Below are 23287 nucleotides of genomic sequence, written 5' to 3'. Positions count from 1 at the left end.
TTAAATTTCACTCATCTCATATATATATACATATGTATGTATATATATACATATGTATGTATATATATATATATACACACACACACTAATATAACACCAAACGACTAGAATACCCCTACACAATCAAAACCCAATTATTTTTCATTTTATCTATTCCCAATACATTCGTCTCCTACTTTTACAAACTCAGATGCAATGGTTACTTAAAAAATTAACTTATATTGGGATGAACAAGAGAAGTTAAAAATGAACTATTATTATAGGACGGAGAGAGAATAGATTTTACCTCGGTTTATATTAATTAACACGTTTTTCAAACCGCTGAATGGTGTAGTTCGTCTAAAAAAAATTTCTACACAAAAAATACCTTAAAATACCAGATAAATTCATTTCTTAAGTTTCTAATAATTAGAACTCAATTAATTATGCGCTAAACGGAAACCACACCTACGTCTTCCTCTGATTGATCGCATGGATAAGTAATGTGTGTCCCATGTATGCATGTGTAATGATTCCATGCGCGTCGTCGGCGACGATCTTGGCCGGCTGGGCGGTCTCTGTCCGTCGCCTTGGACTGTCGGCCGGCGACCATGTTGGAAATTTGGTCATAATTCGGCATATTTTAATCCAAAATAACAAGATAATAAACATGATATTTACAATAGGATTTGATCCAGTGATAGTGGTGAATGTAATCAACATGAGCATGCTTAACGTTGAATAAGCATCAACAATCACATAATGACACAATGTTGACATTGCGATGAACATTAACAGTAAAACTTCTAATTGAAATAATGTAATAAGGTTATACCCCAAGAATGGTCCTCCGCTGGAGTTTGAGGTAGTATTACCTCCGTTGGTGTTGACGGGAGTCTCCTTCTCCTTGTCTCCAGTGTTCGACATGTTGGTGAAGATGAAGTAGATGTTGACGAACAGTGAGTAGTCGCGCCTTGCGCTCCCCAAAAACCTGATCGCCCGCCCGTCTGTGCAAACGTCGCAGCAACGTGTGGTTTCGGAGGCCTACTCTCCCAACGCGTGTGCACACACTCGTCGGGATGGGATTACCGTAGCAGCAACAGCTTTTGAAAATGGATGAAAGTGTGTCTTCTTCTTCTCGCGGGAGATCAAATCCATTCTCATTTTATAAGAGGAATGGAAGATGAAGAGTAAGAGTCATGGAATAGGAAGAGGAATGGAGCAACTAATTGTCATCAACTAGCCATGAACCATCCTCCACTACACAACCATCAACCAACAATCAATTAAGAGTAATTGATGTAAGTTACCAATTCCTTAATCAAATGGATTAATTCTCAAAACTCTTCATCCCATTGATATCCCATAGAAGAATGAATTCACATGAATTCCTAGCATAATGAGCCTTGGAATTTATTTGATTTAATTGATTTAAATGGATTAATTACCCAATTAAATCTAACAGACCACACTCGCTCATCCACACTCTATGGGTCTAGTTAGCAGTACTCTTTCTAGCTAGCTAGTTGAAATGCATGAACCATGGATCGTCGTCGATAATGCATGGATGGATGGATGCATGGGTACTACCCAACAACTTATTCTCTACCACAGAAAATGAGTACATACATGTACAGTTTGTGCGTTCACTATATATAATGACACTATATTACGAATTGAGATGCATGAAAGTGTTGCTAAATAATTCCATGGCTGGTCCCGGAGACCCGGACTGTTGTTCACGAAGGTCTTGACGTGCGTCCTCTTCGACGTCTAGACCAGCATGATCGAAAAAATCCCACCTCATTTGGACCGCTCGAATTTGCTTTAAAATTTTTACAACCTTAACCTAATTCACTCACTCTTCCTCTGATTCCCTCACTTGAATTGCCGCTCTTGATCCACCTAGCTACTTCCCCGCCACCACCACATCGCTGTTCAGCCTCGCCACTACCAAAAGGCGAAACGTGGCACCTGCGAGGCCTGCCACTACTATATGTACCTCCCTCCCCCTCCTTGCCACTCTTCCTTGTCAGGCTAGCGGTGGTGAGGTGTTCCCGTCCCGTCATCTTTTTTACCAGTGAAAATATCACCGCAACTCCGTCTCCTAACCACTCGCTCCACTTTGCCTCTATCGTCGTTATTGGCCCACCGCCTCATTGCCAACCCCACGGATTCATCGGCGTCGCCGCCACATTGCCACCCACTCGTTCCGCCACCCACCATCGCAGTGGCGCAGTGGCGGAGATGGAGCACAATTGAGGGGGGCATAACACTCTAGATAATGGTATTTAACTATTCCTAGACAACTTTTAACTACAACATCAGTGAGCAGCGAGGAAAAGTGGTTACCGAAATAAAAGATGAAGGAAGCCATGGAGGGAAACATAAAAAATTATAAAAAAAACAATCGATCTATGATAAATGTATCCTGAATTGTTCAAACCCTAATATGAAAAAAAAATAATTATAAACAGTCATTTGCTTGGAACAAATTAATCAAACTAACTAGATCAGAAATAAGAGGAGAAAAATCGATACCTTTAATTTTTGTGGCATATTTAGATGAGCAAATCTTAGCAAGTACATTGAACTGCTTCTTGCCATGCTGATCGATCGGTTCCTCCAGCTACACGTAAGAGAAGATGTCGACGGTGATTGGATGATGGCGGATCTGTTGCCTGAGGGCGTTAACACGAGTCGGCGAGCGGTCCTGATGGCGATTAGAAAAAAGGAAAAGAAGAGAGAGAGAGATGGGTCTCTGCGAGCGAAGCAATCGAGGCGTCGGTCCTGGCATCGAGGGCATCGAGGACGAGTGCTGGCGATCTCAGCGAGCAGCCTATTCTCAGCCTTCTCCTCTGCGTATGGGCCAACGGGGGTACACTGAGTTGGGCCAAGGGGGTGCCCCTATGGTGAAACTTAGCGGTAAGTAGTAAATTTAGAAATTGGGTCGGGTGCCTGGGAACCCCCCCTGTCCATTGGGCTCCGCCCCTGCACCATCGGCCAAGCCGCCGCCTCCCACGGTCATCCCTCTAAGGATAGTAAACGCTTCCCTTTCTCCTCCCACACGCCTCCAACACGGGACCCTAACTGATCTAGTCACTGCTATCTCATCGGAGCTAGATGAGAAGGGGTAAAAGTATGAACTGAGACGCGTATCTCTATTGGTGAATGATTTTGATGCGAAAATCCACACCAATGTTATGTCTAAGGAAGGTTAGCAATCCCATTTTTATAGTGGTTGAAAAAAAAATCACATATAAGTGCTGTGATGGAAATAAAACTCTGCCACTGAAATTCTTAAGTGCCAAACTATATATGCTGGGAAAAGCTTTGCCCGATTATACATGTTGAATAGCACTCCTTCATTTCTTTCTGTTTTCACATTGGTTAGTGTAAATTGAACAATATGTGAGAGATGGATTAAGAGATGTCAATGAGGGCGGCTTAATTACTCCCTCCGTTTCGAAATGTTTGACGCCGTTGACTTTTTATCACATGTTTGACCGTTAGTATTATTCAAAAAAATTAAGTAATTATTAATTCTTTTCCTATCATTTGATTCATTGTTAAATATATTTTTATATAGGCATATAATTTTACATATCTCACAAAAATTTTTGGATAAGATGAACGGTCAAACATGTGCTAAAAAGTCAACGGTGTCAAAATATTTTGAAACAGAGGGAGTAGTAATTTTGTTTAATCAATTGTGTTCTCAACTACAACTGATCAGAGAATATTTAGTGGTCGATCTGATCTGACTTATAAGTAACAGACCTAGCTAGCTAGCTAGCTAACACACTTGGTGCCTGCATACCTCTAGCTAATTTCGTCACTGTGTTAGCACTAATATGTAGGAGTAATCAACATGTGTTTCTAGAACATAGGTGTGATGATATCATCGAGATGAAATAATCAAATCACATCTCTAGAGACATACAAGCCGGCAGTAGTTGTGTTAGGTAGGATCGTGCTTTGCTTTGCTCAATCAGAATCGATGAAAAACTGACACGGCAGATCTCGACGACGACAATTAATTATTAGTCCAACCAAACCGCAGCTAAAACTAAGCCTATTCTCCATTAATTTGCACAAACGACGTACGTACCGAATCTTCTTCTGTAAAATATACATATAACTAACTTCAATTATTCATTAACTAACTTCAAATCGCTGCATAATTATCTTGATCTCTTCTCGGTCGGTTGGTACAGGTTTTGGACTCGTACGGTCGTAACGTTGACCTCTGCATGCATATATGGACCTCACCTGCACATGCATTTTATGTACGTATACTAGCTGACGCCATACTAGCTGTATATACTGCATGTACAAGACGGTGCTATACTATACGTACACGTATCCCTCATCCATACCTTGTCATGCATCCTATAGCTAGCTCTTGGTCATTCATGCGAGCACAAAATAAAGGATCTTTTATCCATGCAACTAGTAGTTTAATTCGATCTGTAGAATGTGCCCTATCTCTGATATGATCAATATAAGTGGGGCTCCGCTCATATAAAGTAAAAAAGATGGTGATATATATTCAGAGAAGACACAAAATTCACTTTGAATATGTGTGTTTGTGCTGCAAATATGTGCATGTGTATGCAGGGGTAAAGCTAGAACGAAACGAAGGAGGTGTCACTTTTTGCTGTACTTTTGCATTGTACCAAGTTTAGACTGATGCGGGTGATTAAGTTTGCACTGATTAGAGGGTGCACATATAGTGAAAATCGATAAAACTATAGCTAAAAACTTTTCTTGACTGGGTTTCTGAGCACCCCTCTTATAATGTAGATTTGTTCCTGTGTATATATAGATACCAATGATTCAAATATGGATCCTCTGCAGTACTACTGTCTTTGTAATTATAATGACTGATAGGTAGACATGGATCTACATGTCAGCGGTAACTATTGCACGTGCAGTACTGCAGAGAATTCGAATCCCTGTCCATATATACCATAAGAGATGTGTATGGACCATACAAGCATGGATAGATAACTAACTAGGCAGACATGATATGCATATCAAAAGGGAGAGAAATTCATGTGTGTGTGTGTGTAAAGCATCATGTGGTAGCATCCTTTTAGTTTGATTTGTCCCTTACCCTACGTGCATGTGTAGGCACCCAGTACCCTATGCTGTTCATTGCATTGCACACAAAAAATTAAAAATATATATGGCCTAGCTACATGGAAAGCTAAGCTTTTTTTTGCCTTAGTGGAGTGTGATATATTCTTCTGTTCCATCACTGCAAAAGTCTCCTGGTGAAGAAAGTTAACTGGACCAGCTTCTCTCTTGATATTAATTAATTAATTATTCATGCCATGCATGAATTGTCGCCTTCTAATTCCAGATCAAAATTAAAGGAAAGGTTAATTTGAGACTACAGTACATATGAACAGATTCTAGTTTTAGTAAGGTTATCTATGAAAATTTTCAGAAGTACACATGTCAAACTCGAAGGAGTTTACCAGGGCGCAGTGTTATTGATACTGACAGATAAAAGTTTATCAGGCATGCATATGCATCATCATATCGAAATCGATCACACGTTTCAAGTGTGCCGTACACGTACAAAAAAGTCTTCTTGATCATCAATCCAAAATGCAGCGATCACTGTATTTATGGTTGATTTTGCAATGCATGTACAGTGATCTAACCGTGAGAGACAGTGACAAGCTAAGCAAGTTAATTACTACTAACTAGTAATGTGAATGCACTGGGTGCTCACACTGAAAAAAAAGAAAAAACATATGCCTGTGTCATGGCTTAATTACCACAAAAAAGTTTATGCAAATTGCAACTCGAAGCCTGAATTTTGTACTAGTTACTAACTGATTGATCTTTTAGTGTGCCAGATGTGTACTGTCACACGCATGCAGGGGTGCCTAAAAACACTTTAATTAATTTCCAGTTTGCTGCCGGCACAATAATCATCTCACCATCTACACTTGGACACTTTAATTGCGTGCATTGCATTGCCTTATCTGATTGCAATCCCTACTATACATGACATGACAGACATTTACAATCTAGATATAAATTTGTTCAGATTTGTTATACAAGATTATGTTACATTTTATCCTAGATTTATTTATTTTAAGATGGAGGGAGTATATGCATGCATGGTCCTTTGCAAAATCCGATGACTAATAACAGTACTACAACTACTCAACCCAAAAGAAAAGGAAAAGGAAGAAGAAAAGAAAAGAAAAACCATGCATCTTTCTTTCTTCCAAGCTAGCAAGCTCATAAAGAAAAAAAAATAAAGTTAGGATGATAGATCAAAGTCATGCATGCAATATATGCAATGCAAATGAAATGGTCCTGATGGTGCATGCATGGTGCCCTTGAATGGATGGAATTGATCACAAAGCATTTGCAAGTAGCTGGCTAGCCTCCAGACAAGGAAGAATTCCTCATCCATGGTGTCCCTACTATACTGTACACCCCTCTCCTCTCATATTACACATTAACAACATGCATGATGAACAGCTAGCTAAGCTTTTAGCATATGTATGTATGCCCTCAAGAGCCATCCATCCTTCAGTCCAATCCCCAATCCAATCCAATCCAATCCAAAATCACATCCATCCATGCATGCTGATGATCAAGATTAGATGCTATAGGGTTGCCTGCCTGCCCTTAGTGTACATATTGGTCCTGCATGCTCACCACTAGTATACTACTCATCCTTGCATTATATTGAGAGACCATTGTTGGTTTTTTTTTTTTGCTTTCCAGCTCAGCTACTCATTTGCTTTGTTGAAAACCCCATCCCCTCATGAGAATCTTCAACAGTGGCATAACAATACTAATGGCCAATTAGTCGCCGTCATCATCAACCAAAACCATGGATTAGCATCGGACAAGAGTGGCATGGTCAGGCCACCGAATCGAATTATTGATTCGATCCCCTCCCGGCCATATCATGTAGGAGTAGCTCCATTGAATTGTATATATGAATATTTCACCACAAGACAGCAATTAATAACTTAGTTATAAGAAGGGGATAATTTTAATTTACTACGAGCTGATGATCGAGATTCATATGCAAGGGCGTTGATCAGTTAACAACTAGTTATTCCTCATCAGAAGGGATTACCCTTTTATTTCTGATTCCTAATACAAATATCCAAACAAGCCTTAATTTGGTGGGGGAACAAAATAGTAAATACTAGAATAATGTAGCGAGTATATTATGCTATTACAGTCAATTTACTACCTTAATTAACTCTGATACCATATTGAGTTTTATAAATATAACACACTTACTGGAAATTTTAGGTTAATGGAGAAGGACATAATATGGACAATATTTCACTTATATTGGTTATGATTTAGAAAATTAAGGTCATGATTCTTTTCCCAAAAAAAATATCCAAATGTTGATGAGGCCAGCTGAGAATTAATTAGGACCATATAATATATAGCATTATTGTAGCAGTGCACCGGAGACACTCAATATAATTTGAGATATTAGTGACCATATATTATTATCAATCACACATTACTGGTTAATTGAATGGCTCAATGGTCCGTCGTCCCTTCAATTCCCCTTGAGAGTTCGTTCTCACATCGATGTTGTACCTAGAGCTAGAAAGGCCCACGGCATTACTCGCATGGCGCCAAAAGCCCTAAAAGCAAATGGATTTCAGAGCTGTCCTTATACCCTACATATATATATATATACAACTTCAAAAGCCCATGCATTCCACAAATCAAAAACCTAACTGCAGATGTATGCATTGTGTCATCAAATCAACAGTGATCAGTGATCAATTTCAGAGAAAGAACTAAGTGGACCAACTTCAGAAGAAAAAAGAAAAAAAAAGAACTACCTACCTGCAACAAGAACACTGATAGGATGGATATGATGGAATGATGTTGAGTTCTGAAGAGAGATCAGCTTAGCTATGGTACTTGTGTATAGTAGTAGCTAGATTATATGAGATTAATACATGTAGAGACAGGGAATGCCAGTTTTCAGCAGGGTGAGCTACCTAGCTAATTAAGCTGGGATTAGTTAGAGTGATACAGTGTTGTGTAGGCATGCACACACACACACAATGACACAAACATATATGGACCTGGGTTGGCTTGATAACTGTTGACAAAGATAAGAGGGATATGAGATGTCGGCAAGAGAGGAAAGAGACAAGTCAAGTCATTCCAGAATGAATCAGCAATTATTAATCCCTCTAACTAATGAAACACACACACAAAAAAAAGCTACCAGTAGCTAGCTAGAACAAGATGCATTCCATCTATCCATCCATCTATCAGCAGCTGGCCGCCTGGCCCTAAAGTGTGGCCACTTTATTATATTTGCACACCATCTCAGATCTTAGCACAGTGCTAATTAAGTTGCTGTCGTTTCCAATCTGATCATTACTCGATTGAACTGATAGTCTCTCAATTAAAAGTTCAGAATTCGGGAGCTGTATATTTTGATCGCTTTCAAGAAAAAGAAGAGCACCAAGTCCCAAAAAGAGAGAAATTCACTGCTATAATTTGCAGAAAAAGCTTAATGCTACAAAGTTGTAATTTTTATGATGAAATTGCATCCATTAATTTTCAAATACCAGTACTTCAGCACTTCATATTGTGAGACCAATGAGGTGAATAACGATGAAGGCCCAAGTTTCAACATATATGTCCATGAAAGCCCACGAAATATAGGATCACATATGGCCGACAATTCAAGGCCCAAAATTAGCACATATATATCAGGAATAAGTTCACTTTAGATCCATCCTCTTGACACCAAGTTTTCCTTCAAGCTTAGTACTAATATATAATGTCTCTCAACCTGCAAAACCTTCTGTACCTGAGTCCGAAGGTCTCAGGGCAGTATGGTGTCCAGTTTTGGCTGGCATGATAGGTAGACCCCACATATCAGTGGTCAACTATTATTTCTTCTCTCTCCCACCTCTTCCCCATATCTCATATTCTTACCAAGCAATCGAGTGGCGGCCGACAGGAGGGCGATGAGCAGCGAGGATAAGGGCCACTCATGGGTGGCATCGCAGAGGGGATGGTTGGGTTAAAGATTGCAGCGGCGTAGCTTTAGGTTGGTCATTGGCGACGTGTTGTGCTTGTGCCCACTACGTTGATTGCCTCTCCCTCATAGGAGAACTCGCCGTTGTCAATTTGTGGGTCCTGCATCACCACCTTCAGTATCGCGCGGATGAAGTAGGGCGGCACACCGTCATCGGCATCCGACAACGACAGCAACGACCATGATCTCATCGATGCCGCGCTCATTGCCTCAGGCCTCCTCTAGTAACCTACGTGCTCCTGCCGACTCATCCTCCTCCACATGTCACAACATTTTTAGCTTAAGGAGTGCCACCTCCCTAGCGACCTCCATCGGCCAGGCTCCCACACCTGCATCCACCACCCCTGTGTCTCCCCGCACCCTTTGTCCCCGCCGCTCAAGCATGTCTCCCACCCTAAAGAGGGATGGGGAAGAAAAAGGTGAGGAGGAGAGAGAGACCTCGGATACACCGGTTTTACAAGTTGAGAAACATGTTATATGTTCAAAGACGTAATGCAAACTTGATGTCAACATGAGGAACCTAAAATGAACTTATATCTAAATGAAGCACAACCAGAGGCCCATATTGGGATCCAGAGAAAAGGCCCAAACCGAGCTCCAGACTCCAGGTAGAAGCCCAACCACAGCCCAAAGCTGATCTATTCCATCAAGATTGGGTATTTCCTTTCCCCACGATCCCCTCAACGACGCCGCCGCCGCCGCCACTCCACCACCACTCCCTCGCCGTCGCCGTGGTTGCTCCCGCCCCTACTCCGGTGAGCTGCTGCGCCTGTACCACCTGCTTCCTTACACCTTCCTCCTTCCCCTCCGGATCTCAATCTCTCATCCTTCCTCTCCTCCGCATTTCGCCATTCTAGGTGATCAAACAATGGCGATGGAGCTGGAGCGCGCCACCAAGAAGAGGCGCGGCGGCATCGACGACCTCCCCGACGACCTCATCGTGGATATCCTCTCGCGTCTCCCGGCCAAATCCGTCTGCCGCTTCAAGTGCGTCTCCTGGCGCTGGCGCCGCCTCATCTCCCACCGCGACCACCGCAAGAAGCTCCCCCACACGCTCTCCGGCTTCATCTCCCGCTACTACGGGCCCCTCAACGACGACGAGCTCGTCTCGATCCCCCATTTCGACAGCATCGATGGAGGAGAAGAAGATGAAGAGGAGCACCGCCTTGTTCCTGACCCTTCCTTGTCCTTCTTGCTTGGATACATGTCCATCTCTCCCAAGGATTGCTGCAATGGCCTTCTCCTCTGTTTGTGTTGCAAGAATTCCCCGAGAGATGAATCCGATTACGTGGTCTGCAACCCTGCCACTCAGAGATGGATCATCTTGCCCGAGATCGACGATTACGACCAGCTCGCCTCCATCCGTCTGTGTTTCGATCCGGCATTGTCACCCTACTTCCATGTCTTTGCAATCCTGGAGGATGCGGATGGATGCATAACCGGCGTGGAGATTTTCTCGTCGGAGACGGGCGGTGGAGCCACAGGGAGAATGGTTGGGTTGACCAAGATGATCACATGGTGCGTCCCGACGCCAAGTCTGTGTTTGTCGATGGCATGGTGAATTTCATCTCCTTCAGATCCGCGATCATAGCGGTTGACATGGAGGGGAAGAAGTGGAAGACTATTCCTTTTCTAGAACAAATGAATTGTCAATGCTTCTGCAGCGGGAATCTTGCTTTCATAGGCCAATCCCAAGGACACTTGTATTACATCAATTCCAGGAATAGGGATTCCTCTATATTGTCAGTCTGGACTCTTGATGATTACTGCAGCCGCCAATGGTCCTTCAAGTACAACATTAGCACCTCCCAGCTTTTCGGATGGACGAATATGAGGCTTGAACGGAAGTACAACCTGATTGCAATTCACCCAGACTGCAATATGATTTTCTATGTTTCCCGGGACGAGGGCCAGAACACGCTGCTATCATATGACATGGATCGGGGGGAAATTAACTCGATATGCAATATAAGAGATCCCTTTTGGAATCCCTGGGATCCTTGTCTCCCGTATGTCCCCGTGTTCATGGAGTCATTGCCCGATCATGCCTAGATGTGTTGGCAGCTCATAAAAGAACATTTTGGTTGGCTAAGTTTTGCTGTTGGTGATCAGTGAAGAAAAGGTTGATCCACTGGTGGATTTTCTCTAGTTTTCGAAGAAAAAAGAGTTGCTTTCCAGCCAAAAGTTGCCAGAGTTATTGATTACCGAATTGGTAATTTTGCTCTTCCATTTACTCTGTTTACCTGTTTACTCATAGAGCAGAGTAAGTGGGGTATATTAAGTTGTGACCTTGTTAAATTCATGGTTTAGCACTATGGTAAGCCTATTTGATTTTGTACTGCTTCCTTGTGCTGAATCTGATGAATCATGATGGTTTGTGAAGAGAGAGCTTGAGATGGTACTTGGTGTACAGTAGTGAGTAGGCAGGCCAATTGTCAGCTTGGTGAGCTTATTAAGCTAATTAGGAAGTGACAAAGTATGTATGTAGGTACACATATGGACCTCAGGACATGTGATTTGGTAGATTGGAAGATGCACTCAGCTGGCCACTTTGCACAGCTGAGATCTTCGCACAATACTACTAAGTTGGTGTTCTTTCCAAAATCCAAACTCCTTGACCCACCTAGGCTCAAATGTGGCCCAAATTTTACTAACCTTTATATATTACGGTGCACTCAAATCTCAAATTTGGGCCTGTTTGGGATTCCCCTTGGGATGAATTAGACCAAAAATTAGTTAGCAGTCGGGTTAAATTATATATCGCTCTCCAAATTATCTGATGAAGAATTGATGACTAAACAAACGGGATCAGGTCCCAGCATTGTTCAAGTTTCAGAATCAGCAATTACTTATAACCAACGAAAGGACCAGATGGACCATCCTGTCCGAAACCCTGGCAGTCTTGCAGATTCTGCATCCCAATGCTGCAACATCTAGCACAAAAATCTTTTTTTTCTTTCCCAAAAACATCTTTGTTCTGCAAGCTTCTATTCCTCCCCAAAAAAGGCTTCGAGTGTAATCGATATCTTTTTCCCTTTGAGAAGATCTTGCAGACTACACAATCGATATATTTTTTTCCCCTTTGTTCAGAGAACACAATGGTGCTGCATCTTGCTCTTGTTGCTATTGCTACCAGAATCGTTAAAAATACCTGAATTATTGGGGGAGTTGTATAATATAATACACTTGCTGGAAATTTTAGGTTGATGGAGGACGACATAATATGGGCAATATTTCACTTATACTGGTTATGATTTAGAAAATTAAGGTCATGGTTCTTTCCCCAAAAAAAAATGCAAATGTTGATGAGACCTGCTGAGAATTAATTAGGAAAATGTAATCTATATAGTTGATCCCCACTAAATGTAGTTATTAGTATTTTCCTCACCCGTGGTGCTTCCACATCACCTTAATTCTTTTTGACCATTTGATTGAAATTCAACATCCTAGATTACCTCAAAGCCATCTCCCTATTCACCATTGGATTATCTTGGACAGCTCAGATTTACTTTGAATGTGATACGTTTTGTAGCTTGCATTTAATTATTCCTTCCATCATGCACTGCATGCATTAGACGTCACAATTTTGCTCCAACCATATAAAATTCTCTCTATTAATCTGGCAATCAAGAGGCCACTAATGCTATGAATTCAGAGCGGGTGTTACCAATTCGATTAGCTATAGTTCATCCCTACTAACTACCATAAACACTCCAATTAAATCTGGCCATTAGATTGAGATTGGAGGTGATCTTAGATTTATCATTTCAATTTGTGAATGATTGTGTAGCGTCATGCAAATCAGACCAAGATTGTGACCCAGGCCAACCAGGCACGTTGAGGAATTGCCAGGAAACCGAGCGTTTCATCAACATGCATGCATGAAGTAGGATTGAACTTGCATGCAGGTATTTATCTATTTGATTATTGGCCTCTTCATAACTTATATGCTCCATTAAGATCTTGCATCTTCACATTGTGTTCAAATATCATATGCCAGCGTTGTATGGATTCCTTTAATTTCTTGGTGGTTTCGTCCACCAAAGATTATGTATTTCTTTTGCTCATCAAAAAGTCATAATATCTGGTTGGATAATTTTCAACTGGAACCAATAAAGAGTGCAGTGTTGCTGTGTTGCAGTGTTGCAGTGTGAGGTAGATGTGACATTTCAAATTGCTCGATAGGTTTTAACTTTATTCTCTAAAGAATTAACTATATGGATATAGAACATAGAGGGAGAGAAGTGGTGGAGGAACCCATATCTTCCCAACGGGTCCCCAAACAAAGCAGCACTAGCTGTACATATGCATATATTTCAGTCTTTCAGTTTGATAATTTGCGGGCATTTGTTTCTCTTTTTTTTTTCAGGTCCTTTCGCCATTACGTCCTCTTGCTCCGTTGATCTAAGCTTTTTTTTCGCGAATGCGCAAAATTATTGTACGTCAATACATTAGATGAAAAAAGTTTTTGTTACATAATGTAACAGCCAGACCGGCTTATGTCAAGGGAAGGGAGTAAAGAAAAACAAAACAAAAGCTGCAGCGGGGAAAAGGGGAAAAACTACTAGATAGCTAAACGCAACTCCGATCAGCGGAAAGGGGGGGGCAGAGTCATACTACACTCCTAAGAAACTCTAGGGATCAAAGTCAATGTATTCTATAGATGGCAATGTAACTATGCCATGTAGAGCAGTACAGCAGTACAACGGGAGCTTACGAAAAGATATGGCTCTTGCTACTTGACCAAGTAATCTGCTTATGCTGAAGTCAGTAATATATACATCTTCTGAGGAACTGATAGTCTCTCAATTAAAAGTTCAGAATTTGGGAGCTATATATTTTAATTGATCGCTTTCAAGAAAAAGAAGAGCACCAAGTCCCAGAAAGAGAGAAAGTTCACTGCTACAATTTGCAGGAAAAAACTAATGCTACAAAGTTGTAATTTTTATGATGAAATTGCATCCATTAATTGTCAATATCAGTACTTCCGCACTTTATATTGCGAGACCAATGAGGTGATGAATAACGATAAAGGCCCAAGTTTCAACATATATGTCCATGAAAGCCCACGAACGTCTGAAATTTAGGCTCACATAGGGCCGACAATGCAAGGCCCAAAATTACCACATACATTGACGCCGAGTTTGACTTATGTCCTTCGAGCATAGTACCAATATAATACGTCCCTCAACCTGCAAAACCGTTCATACCCTAGTCCGAAGGTCCTAGGGTAGTATGGTGCCAAGTTTTAGCTAGCGTGGCAAGTAGATCCCACATGTCAATGGTCAACTCTTCTTCTCTCCTCCTCCTCTTCCCCATCTCTCAGATTCTCATCGAGCATTCGAGAGGTGGTCAATGGGAGGGTGGCGAGCCATGGGGGCCACCGACTTGGAGATGGACGACCGACTCGGGTGGAAGGGACCAACGGCAGGGTGATGAGTGGCGAGGAGAAGGGCCACTCGTGGATGGCGTCATAGAGGGGATGGTTGAGTTCGGGATCGCGGTGGGGGTAGCTTTAGGTTGGTCACTGGCGACGTGTTTGCGCCTATTGCGCAGCTACTCGTTGATCGCCTCTGCCCCATAGGAGAGCCCACCGTCGTCGATCTGTAGGTCCTACATCACCTCCTTTAGTATCTGGCAGATGAACACCTGCTACGCATCCAAGGACAACGCAAAGGGCAGCATATCGCTTTGAACAACTACCCGACGCTGGAGGTGTCGATGTATGTCTCGATCGCGTCGACGATGGACGGCGCCTTTGCCAACGCAAGCGCTTCCTCTGCGATAGAGAAAAACGCGAGGAGAGAGAGAGGGAGATGTGGGGAAGGAGAAAAGAAATTTACATGTAGAGCCCACCGCGTCTATTTATCCATATCTCACTCACATGTGGGCCCTGACTGCAGAAACCGCTTCCAAAACCACTAAAGGAGCTGATTGCACCTGTTTTTAAAAATGGTGTACCTATATCACACTCGCCACAGACATATACTGTTCAAATAAAGTCCGTTCACACCTTAAACGGGTCCGCCTATCTCGACCCGGTAGCAACTGATATAATCTTGAGCGGGTTCGTGGGTGGAAAAATCACAAATCTCAAAGCAAACAATGGACGGTCTAAGATCTGACTGTAAAGCTAATATATATGTGGTGCCACAAATATAGCAACGCCAAAAATATTGGGTGATGCGTTATATCCATTTGGAAAAAGTACACCCAAGGTCCCTGAACTTGTCATCAAGTTATAAAAACGTCTTCAAACCGCAAAATTAGATATCTGGCGTCGCTTAACTAATCAAAACCGGTCACAATAGGTCCTTCGGTGGTTCTGACCCCGATTTTGTTTGACGTGGCAGCTGAGTCAGCGTGGGACCCACGTGGGCCCCCACATATCAGGATGCCACGTCGTCTCTCTCTTTCCCCTCTTCTCTCCCTCTCTCTCCTCTCGATCTCTCGCTTTGCATGCGTCGTGACCCGTCCCGCCATTGACGGTTGCACCGATCGATCGATCAACTCCAGCGACAAGAATGGATAGGAATAGGATCCCGCCGCAGAAGTCGAGCAGCTTCTTGCCTAAGAGGCTCGGCCGGAACCTCTCTCTCGGTGCCATCAAGATAAGTGAGCATGGCCCCGCTGAGCGCGTCAAGGAGGAGTGCAAGGAAGGTCATGGCAACATCAACAATGCCGGTGCCGGCGAGGGCGAGGATGCTGCTGGAGAGGAGGCAGCGCCGCCTAAGGAGGCCGCTGAGCCGGACCTAGCCATGTTGTCGGCGAAGGTGGATGCGTTCCTTGTCGGGAGGGAGGCTGACGCGCCGACGAGCTTCTCGGAGGTGACGCTTGATAAGTTCGCGTCCGCCATCGAGTAGGAGATGGCACAGTCGGAAGGCGACGACGATAAGTAGGTGGTGAGCGAGAATGGCGACGCGGCGCCGCTCTTCGCCGCGATCAGGTGCATCTCCGCGCTGGTGGCAACGCTCACCGTGGTCCCCGAGGGGAGCAAGTTCACCATCAGGGTGCATCGCTTCATCGGCGTGCTCCACTGCGCTCGTGCGGTGGGCGCAGCTGCCGCTGCCTCTCCCCGTGCCGTCGCCCACTCGCTCCGCCAACTGGCCGCTCCGCCCCGCGTCGTGCCCTCTCCGGCGATCTGCTTGAAGGGGAGGGGAGAGAGCCAGAGAGGGGATATAGAGAAGAGGGAAAAAAAATAGACTAAGGTTTCACTGACATGTGCGGCCCACATGGGTCCCACGCTGACTCAACCACCACGTCGGACAAAACTGTAGTCAAAACCACCGAAGGACCTATAGTAAACGGTTTTGTAAGTTGACGGATATCATATATCTGGTTTTATGGTTAGGGGACAATTTGGTAACTCGATGATAAGTTGAGGGACCTTCAGTGTACTTTTTCCTATCCGTTTTGCAGTTGAGGTATGTGGTTCAATCAGCAACAAGAGATGAGGGAGGCTAAATAGACTTATTCCATTCCAACAAGAGTGGAAATTTCCTTTCCCCCACAATCCCCACTCTGCCGCCGCCACTCCACCACCACTCCGTCGCCGTGGTCGCGCCCGCGCCTACTCCGGTGAGCTGCTGCGCCTGTACCACCTGCTTCCTTCAACCTCCCTCCTCCCATCCACTTCTCAATCTCTCATCCTTCCTCTCCTCCTCATTTCTCCTTTCTAGGTAACCAAACCAACCCGATGGCGATGGAGCTGGAGCGCGCTACCAAGAAGAGGTGCGGCGGCATCGACGGCGACAACCCCGCCGCCGACCTCACCGACGACCTCATCGTGGAGATCCTCTCGCGTCTCCCGGCCAAATCCGTCTGCCGCTTCAAGTGCGTCTCCTGGCGCTGGCGCCGCCTCATCTCCCACCGCGACCACCGCAAGAAGCTCCCCCACACGCTCGCCGGCTTCATCTCCCACTACTCCGTGCCCCTCCACGACGGCATCGTCTTGATTCCCCATTTCGACAGCATCGATGGCGGAGAAGAAGATGAAGAGGAGCACCGCCTTGTTCCTGACCCTTCCTTGTCCTTCTTGCCTGGATACAGGACCATCTTTCCCAAGGATTGCTGCAATGGCCTTCTCCTTTGTTTGTGTTGCAAGAATTCCCCGAGAGATGAATCCGATTACGTGGTCTGCAACCCTGCCACTCAGAGATGGATCATCTTGCCCGAGATCGACCGCGCGGACCCGGTCTCCACCGTCCGTTTGGGCTTCGATCCGGCATTGTCGCCGTACTTCCATGTGTTTGCGATCCTTGAGCATGTGGATGGATGCGTCTCCGGCGTGGAGATTTTCTCGTTGGAGACGGGAGCGTGGAGCCACAGGGAGAATGGTTGGGGTGACGAGGATGACCATACGGTGCATCCCGACGCGAAGTCTGCGTTTGTCGATGGCATGGTGAATTTCATCTCCTACAACTCGGCGATCATAGCGGTTGATACGGAGGGGAAGAAGTGGAAGACTATTCCTTTTCTTGAAGAGATGACCTGTGAATGCATCTCTAATGGGATCCTTGCTTTCATAGGCCAATCCCAAGGGCACTTGTATTACATCAATTTCAGGGATTGGGATTCCTCTATACTGTCAGTCTGGACTCTTGATGATTACTGCAGCTGTGGATGGTCCTTCAAGTACAACATTAGCACTTCCCAGCTTTTCGGATGGACAAATATGAAGCTTGAGCGGGAGTATAGCCTGATTGCAATTCACCCAGAATGCAATATGATTTTCTATGTTTTCCGGGACGAGGGCCAGAATACTCTGCTATCATATGACATGGACCGTGGGAAAGTTAACTCGATATGCAATATGAGAGATCCCTTTTGGAAAACCTGGGATCCATGTCTTCCGTATGTCCCCGTGTTCATGGAGTCTTTGCCTGATCATGCCTAGATGTGGTGGCATTTAGAAGCAGCTCATGAAGAACAATATTTTGGTCAGCTAAGTTTCGCTGTTAGTGATCAGTGAAGAAAAGGTTGGTCCGCTGGTGGATTTTCTGTAGCTTTCAAAGAAAAAAGAGTTTCTGTCTAGCCAAAAGTTGCCAGAGCTATTGATTACTGAATTGGTATTTTTGCTATTCCATTTACTCTGTTTACCTGTTTACTTATAGAGCAGAGTAAGTGGAGAATATTAAGTTGTGACCTTGTTAAATTCATGGTTTAGCACTAGGGCAAGCCTATTTGATTTTTGTACTACTTCCTTGTGCTTTTCATGCAATCCACCTCTTAGTTTGTAACCACTAACCAATGTTACTATGTTAGTCAGTCATGGGGATCCTGTTACTTGAATTTACAGAGATTGGTTATCCTTTGAACTCTTCATGTGCCTTTCTCTCAAAAGAACCTCCATTTCCTTTTGGCTATATTATTTTCTGATACTTTTTAGTATCACTAGGAGTAATGCTTACTAGCTTACATAAGGCTGTTGGTAGTTAAACTTGCATATATTCTTATTGCTCACATAAATGCTATTCCTAGAACCGATGGAGCTGAATCTGATGAATCATGATGTTTTGTGAAGAGAGAGCTTGAGATGGTACTTGGTGTACAGTAGTGAGTAGGCAGGCCAATTGTCAGCTTGGTGAGCTTATTAAGCTAATTAGGAAGTGACAAAGTATGTATGTAGGTACACATATGGACCTCAGGACATGTGATTTGGTAGATTGGAAGATGCACTCAGCTGGCCACTTTGCACAGCTGAGATCTTCGCACAATACTACTAAGTTGGTGTTCTTTCCAAAATCCAAACTCCTTGACCCACCTAGGCTCAAATGTGGCCCAAATTTTACTAACCTTAATAGTCATGTTATGGTGCATGAAAAAGTCCAATTGAGGTCCCTCAACTATGTGTCCAGTTTCATCCATGTCCCTCAACTACAGAACCTGATATAGAGCATCCTCCAACTAGGGTAACTTAAGTTGTGACCGTGTTAACTTCATGGTTCAACCCTGGGTTAAAGTCTATCTAATTTTGAAGTTCCTTTGTTGTGCTTTATATTTTTCATGCAATCCTCTTCACTTGCCAAATTTTAACTTGGAGAGTAATATAGCCACTCTCTTGTAGATGCTTTTACTTGTAAAGATGGACAAATTGTTGCATGTTAGTCAGTCATGAGGGTCCTGTAACTTGACATTACGGATATTGGTTACGCTTTTAACTCTGCTATGTGCCTTTCTCTCAAAAGAACCCCCATTAACTTTGGACTATTATTTGTTTTGCTGATTCTTTTTTTATCACTAAGGGTAATGCTTATTGCTACTAGATTACTAAAAGCTACTGGTAAACAATGTGCATGTATGCTTATTGCTAGCTTACATGCAACAACTGATGGAGTTGAACCTGATGAATGATGATGCTTTGTGAAGAGAGCTAGAGATGGTACTTGGTGCACAGTGGTGATTATTACTGATTAGGCATGCCAGTTGTCAACTTGGGTGAGCTAATTAAGCTGATTAGTTAGTGATACAGTATGCCACTTTGCACAGCTCAGATGTTAGCACAGTAATAAGTTGGTGTTCTTTCCAAAGTCCAAACTCATGGGCCCACCTGGGCCCAAATGCCGCCCAAATTCTACTAACACTCAAATCCCAAATTTGGTCCCGTTTGGGAGTCCCCTTGGGATGAATTGGACAAAAAATTTGTTAGCAGTCGCGTCAAATTATGTATCACTCTCCAAATTAGCTGATGAAGAATTGACGACTGAACAAACTGGATCAGGTTGTTCAGGTTTCAGAATCAGCATTTGCTTATAACCAACGAAAGGACCAGATGAAACCAATCCTGTTGCAGTCTTACAGATTCTGCACCCCAATGCTGCAACATCTAGCACAAGAATCCTTTTTTTTCTTTCCCGAAAACATCTTTGTTCTGCAAGCTTTTATTCCTGCCCAAAAAAGAAAACATCTTCGAGTGCAATCGATATTTTTTTTTCCCTTCTAGAAGATCTTGCAGATGATACAATCGATATTTTTTTCCCCTTTGTTCAGAGAACACAATGCTGCTGCATGTCGCACTTGATGCTAGTACCAGAACTGTTAAAAATGCCTGAATTATTGGAGGAGACCGGTGGCCTGCACTGCACTGCAACATACTCCAATGCTGCTCTGCTGCTGATCACTATGCAGACAGATGCAATGCATGAAGCCATCAACAGTTGAACACTACTGGCAGTGATGGTCCGTCAGGTCTATCACAGAATTCAGACTGTAACAGCAATCACCAGCAGCACTCACACTCACACTCACACGGAGTACTAGATTAGATATAACCTATATTACAAATCTAGATAAATATATAAGAGTAGAGTCTGTCGAGTCTAGATTCACAGTAATATGTCGAGTAGAAAGGCGATATATAATCGAGTAATACTATGTTGTTATATTTTATGTCGAGTCTAGATTCACAGTAATATGTCGAGTAGAAAGGCGATATATAATCGAGTAATACATGTTGTTATATTTTGTGACTGAGAAAATAGACTTTTTCAGGTGAGAGTGAGAACGGGAGACAATGGTCTGAATTTGATCGTCTCCAGCAGCAACAGCAGTCACTGTGCTTCGGCTTATCCTCTGACGCAGTTCACTGTGCAGAATTACTCCTTGTGTGGTGGTCTGTTTTGATCTTGATTTAGAAAAGGATGAACACTCTGCGACGAATTTTCGATGGACAGAACAAATTCCGAACAAAAAAAGAACTACTACTTCAGTAGCTCATCTACATAAATTTTCCTCAATTTTACAACTACAAAGCTACAGCTAGAACAAAGTTGGAACGTTTCTGCTACAGCAAGCTAGGTGAGACTGAAAATTGTTCAGATCAAAGCTAGCTAAGCTAGGCGAGGCCACCGCAATGGCGAATTGGCGATTGCAAATGCAGAGATGTGATGGCCGTCACGCCTGCTTCACGGCGGGGGCGTTGCCGGCGTCTGCTGCTCCCGGCGGAGACGGCGTCTGCTCGACGGCGGTGGCGGCCGCGTGAGGGAACGGCGGCGGCGGCGGCGGCGGCGCGAACATGGACATCGGCGGCGCGGCGGGGAACATCGGGCAAGGGAACTGCGCGGCGGCGGGCATGCCGAAGCCGGCGAGCCCCATGGCGGCGGCGGCGCCGAGGTGGGGGAAATGCGCCGCCGCCGCCATTGGCCCGGCCATCTGCTGCATCTGCATGTGGTGGTGCTGCATTGCCGCCGCCGCCGCCGGCAGCATCATCGGCGGCACGAACATCCCCGTCCCCATCGACATCATCTGCACCTGCAGCTGCAGCGTCTTGAGGTACTCGATGGCTTCCTCCAGCATCGACGCCTTGTCAATCTATAAACCATTTTCCATTCCCATGATGACGTCACATTTCACCAAGCTCAATTTGGATTCATGGCGAACTTTGTTACCTTGTTGCAGTTTGGGATGAGCTCTTGCAGCGCCCGCATCTTCTCGTTGATCCGGTCTCTTCTCCTCTGCGAGCTCGAAAGCAATTCAATGGCGAGATGAGATGACGTCATGACACGACGCGGGTGTTGTGGATGGTGCATGGTGTGTGTGCTTACCCGCTCTGACAGGTTGTGGACTTCGGCGGTGCGGCTGCGCTTGGAGCTCCTCGCCGCCGACCTCCGGTGGACGCCTGCGAGCTCGTCGTCGAGGTCCAGCTGGAGAGGGGGAGAGACGTGACGTACGCGTGAGCGATCGCGAGCAGCAATGGCGGCGGCGGCGGCGTGGTTGTTTGCTTACCTCGTCTTGACTGGCCGACCACTCGGCGGACTGGTTGTTGTGGCTGTCCCTCCAATTGAGCTGTCTCCGGTCGCCGTTGCCGGAGCAGACGGACGAGGTCGTCGCCGTCGCGGTCGCGGCAGGCGGGGGCGCGTCGGGAGCTCTTGCCTCGGACGGCGGCAACCTCTGCGCCACCGTCGCCGTCGCGGCGGCGGTGTCGAGTCGGTGCCGAGTGGTAGGGGCCAGAGGCGGCGGCGGCGGCGGTGCGGCGGCGCGTGGCGACGGCTTGGGCGGGTGCAGCCATGCCATCCTCTGGTCGGAGAAGAGCGGGGTGCTTCTCAGCCGGTTCGTCGCCGCCTGCACCACCGTCGACTCGACGGGGACGGTCGAGGTGGCCGCCGCCGACGCCGACGCCGACGCGGTCTCGCCGCCGGAGGGGCGCTGCTGCAGAGGCCTCGAGAAGAAGGTGAAGTTCATGACGCCGCCGCCGCCGCCGCCGCTCGTGCGAGCCTGCTTGGCGGCGGCGGCGGACGTGGACGGGACGACGGCGCCGTGGGAGGAGGAGCAGGGGTCGGGGTCCACCCTGCTCGCCGCAGCGGCGGGCGGCGGGAGGTGGTCGGAGAGGCCGGAGAGCAAGGCGGCGCAGTAGTCGGGAGGCAGCGGCGCCGTGTCAGCGTCGGCGTCGTCGTCGTCGTCCACGACAGGGTGGTAATGCAACCACGGCACGTCGTCGTCGTCGTCGTCATCGTCATCGTGGTGGTGGTGGTTGGCGGCGCCGCCGCCCCGCATGAGATTCTTGATGAAGAGGTAGTCGTGCGCCGGCGGCGACGTGGTGGCGGCGGCGCTGCAGGTGAAGGGCTGGAAGGGCGGAGGCGGAGGCGGCCTGAGCGGCGCCGGGGCGCCGTTGTCCCAGAGCAGCTCGGCCAGGTCGCTGCCGGTGTCGTTCCCGCGTAGCATGCAGACGGATGAGGTCGCCGGAGAGGAGGATGGATGGCGGCGCGCGGCGGAGGCGGGAGAATCGGGGGGGGGGGGGGGGGGGGGGGGGAGTAGTTAAGGAAGAGCGACGCGGCACCTAACGAGGTGAGAGCGAGAGCCTTGTCTTCTCCATGGATGGATGGGCGCGAGAAGAGAGGCGCCCCCACTGAGTAGACGAGCTAATATATAGACCACGACGACGACGAGGAGGCAGGTTCGCGTTGGCTTCGGATTTTGTTACGTTAGGCGCTCCATAATATTTTTCAAAAAAATGCTACTCCTCCGTTTCGAAATATTTGACACCGTTGACTTTTTAGCAAATGTTTGACCGTTTATCTTATTCAAAAACTTTTGTGAAATATGTAAATTTATATGCCTACATAAAAATATATTTAACAATAAATCAAATGATAGGAAAAGAATTAATAATTACTTAAAATTTTTGAATAAGACGAACGGTCAAGTGCTAAAAAGTTAACGGCGTCAAACATTTCGAAACGGAGGGAGTATAGTATAATTACATTGCAGTTATGCTGTAACTACACTATAAGTTAC

The 23287-nt window shown here is 45.4% G+C and overlaps 3 protein-coding genes across 3 annotated transcripts; 2 read left to right on the top strand and 1 right to left on the bottom strand.

The window, feature by feature from the left end:
• Positions 1-9695: 9695 nt before the first annotated feature.
• On the top strand, positions 9696-11437 carry LOC4337754 (F-box protein At5g07610). Its single transcript, XM_015782876.3, is given in 3 exon segments — positions 9696-9810; positions 9913-10524; positions 10527-11437. Coding segments are annotated over 2 exon segments (1182 nt in total). The 5' UTR covers positions 9696-9810; positions 9913-9923; the 3' UTR covers positions 11108-11437.
• A 5109-nt stretch (positions 11438-16546) lies between these two features.
• On the top strand, positions 16547-18372 carry LOC4337753 (F-box protein At5g07610). Its single transcript, XM_015782886.2, has 2 exons — positions 16547-16633; positions 16735-18372. Exon 2 carries the CDS (start codon positions 16752-16754, stop codon positions 17949-17951), a length of 1200 nt encoding a protein of 399 aa, XP_015638372.1. The 5' UTR covers positions 16547-16633; positions 16735-16751; the 3' UTR covers positions 17952-18372.
• A 2363-nt stretch (positions 18373-20735) lies between these two features.
• Positions 20736-22777, bottom strand: LOC4337752 (transcription factor APG-like). The gene is made up of 4 exons (NM_001420156.1): positions 21779-22777; positions 21598-21696; positions 21442-21507; positions 20736-21364 (listed from the first exon to the last, which is right to left on the bottom strand). The coding sequence occupies exons 1-4, from the start codon at positions 22712-22714 to the stop codon at positions 20948-20950; spliced, it is 1518 nt and encodes a 505-aa protein (NP_001407085.1). The 5' UTR covers positions 22715-22777; the 3' UTR covers positions 20736-20947.
• Positions 22778-23287: the final 510 nt, after the last annotated feature.

This window comes from Oryza sativa, chromosome 5 (genome assembly GCF_034140825.1).
Source record: "Oryza sativa Japonica Group chromosome 5, ASM3414082v1".
NCBI classification, from domain to species: domain Eukaryota; kingdom Viridiplantae; phylum Streptophyta; class Magnoliopsida; order Poales; family Poaceae; genus Oryza; species Oryza sativa.
Note: the sequence above shows the minus strand (reverse complement) of the source record. Positions and strands in the feature narration are given on the sequence as shown.

What these genes read in the sequence shown, in the direction of transcription:
- LOC4337752 (NM_001420156.1), bottom strand. Translation starts at nt 22,714, where the DNA reads ATGCTACGCGGGAACGACACCGGCAGCGACCTGGCCGAGCTGCTCTGG. An exon ending in TCCACAACCTGTCAGAGCGG is followed by an intron (nt 21,508 to 21,597) that starts GTAAGCACACAC and finishes TCGAGCTCGCAG; the next exon opens with AGGAGAAGAGACCGGATCAA. An exon ending in TCATCCCAAACTGCAACAAG is followed by an intron (nt 21,365 to 21,441) that starts GTAACAAAGTTC and finishes AATGGTTTATAG; the next exon opens with ATTGACAAGGCGTCGATGCT.
- LOC4337753 (XM_015782886.2), top strand. Translation starts at nt 16,752, where the DNA reads ATGGCGATGGAGCTGGAGCGCGCTACCAAGAAGAGGTGCGGCGGCATC.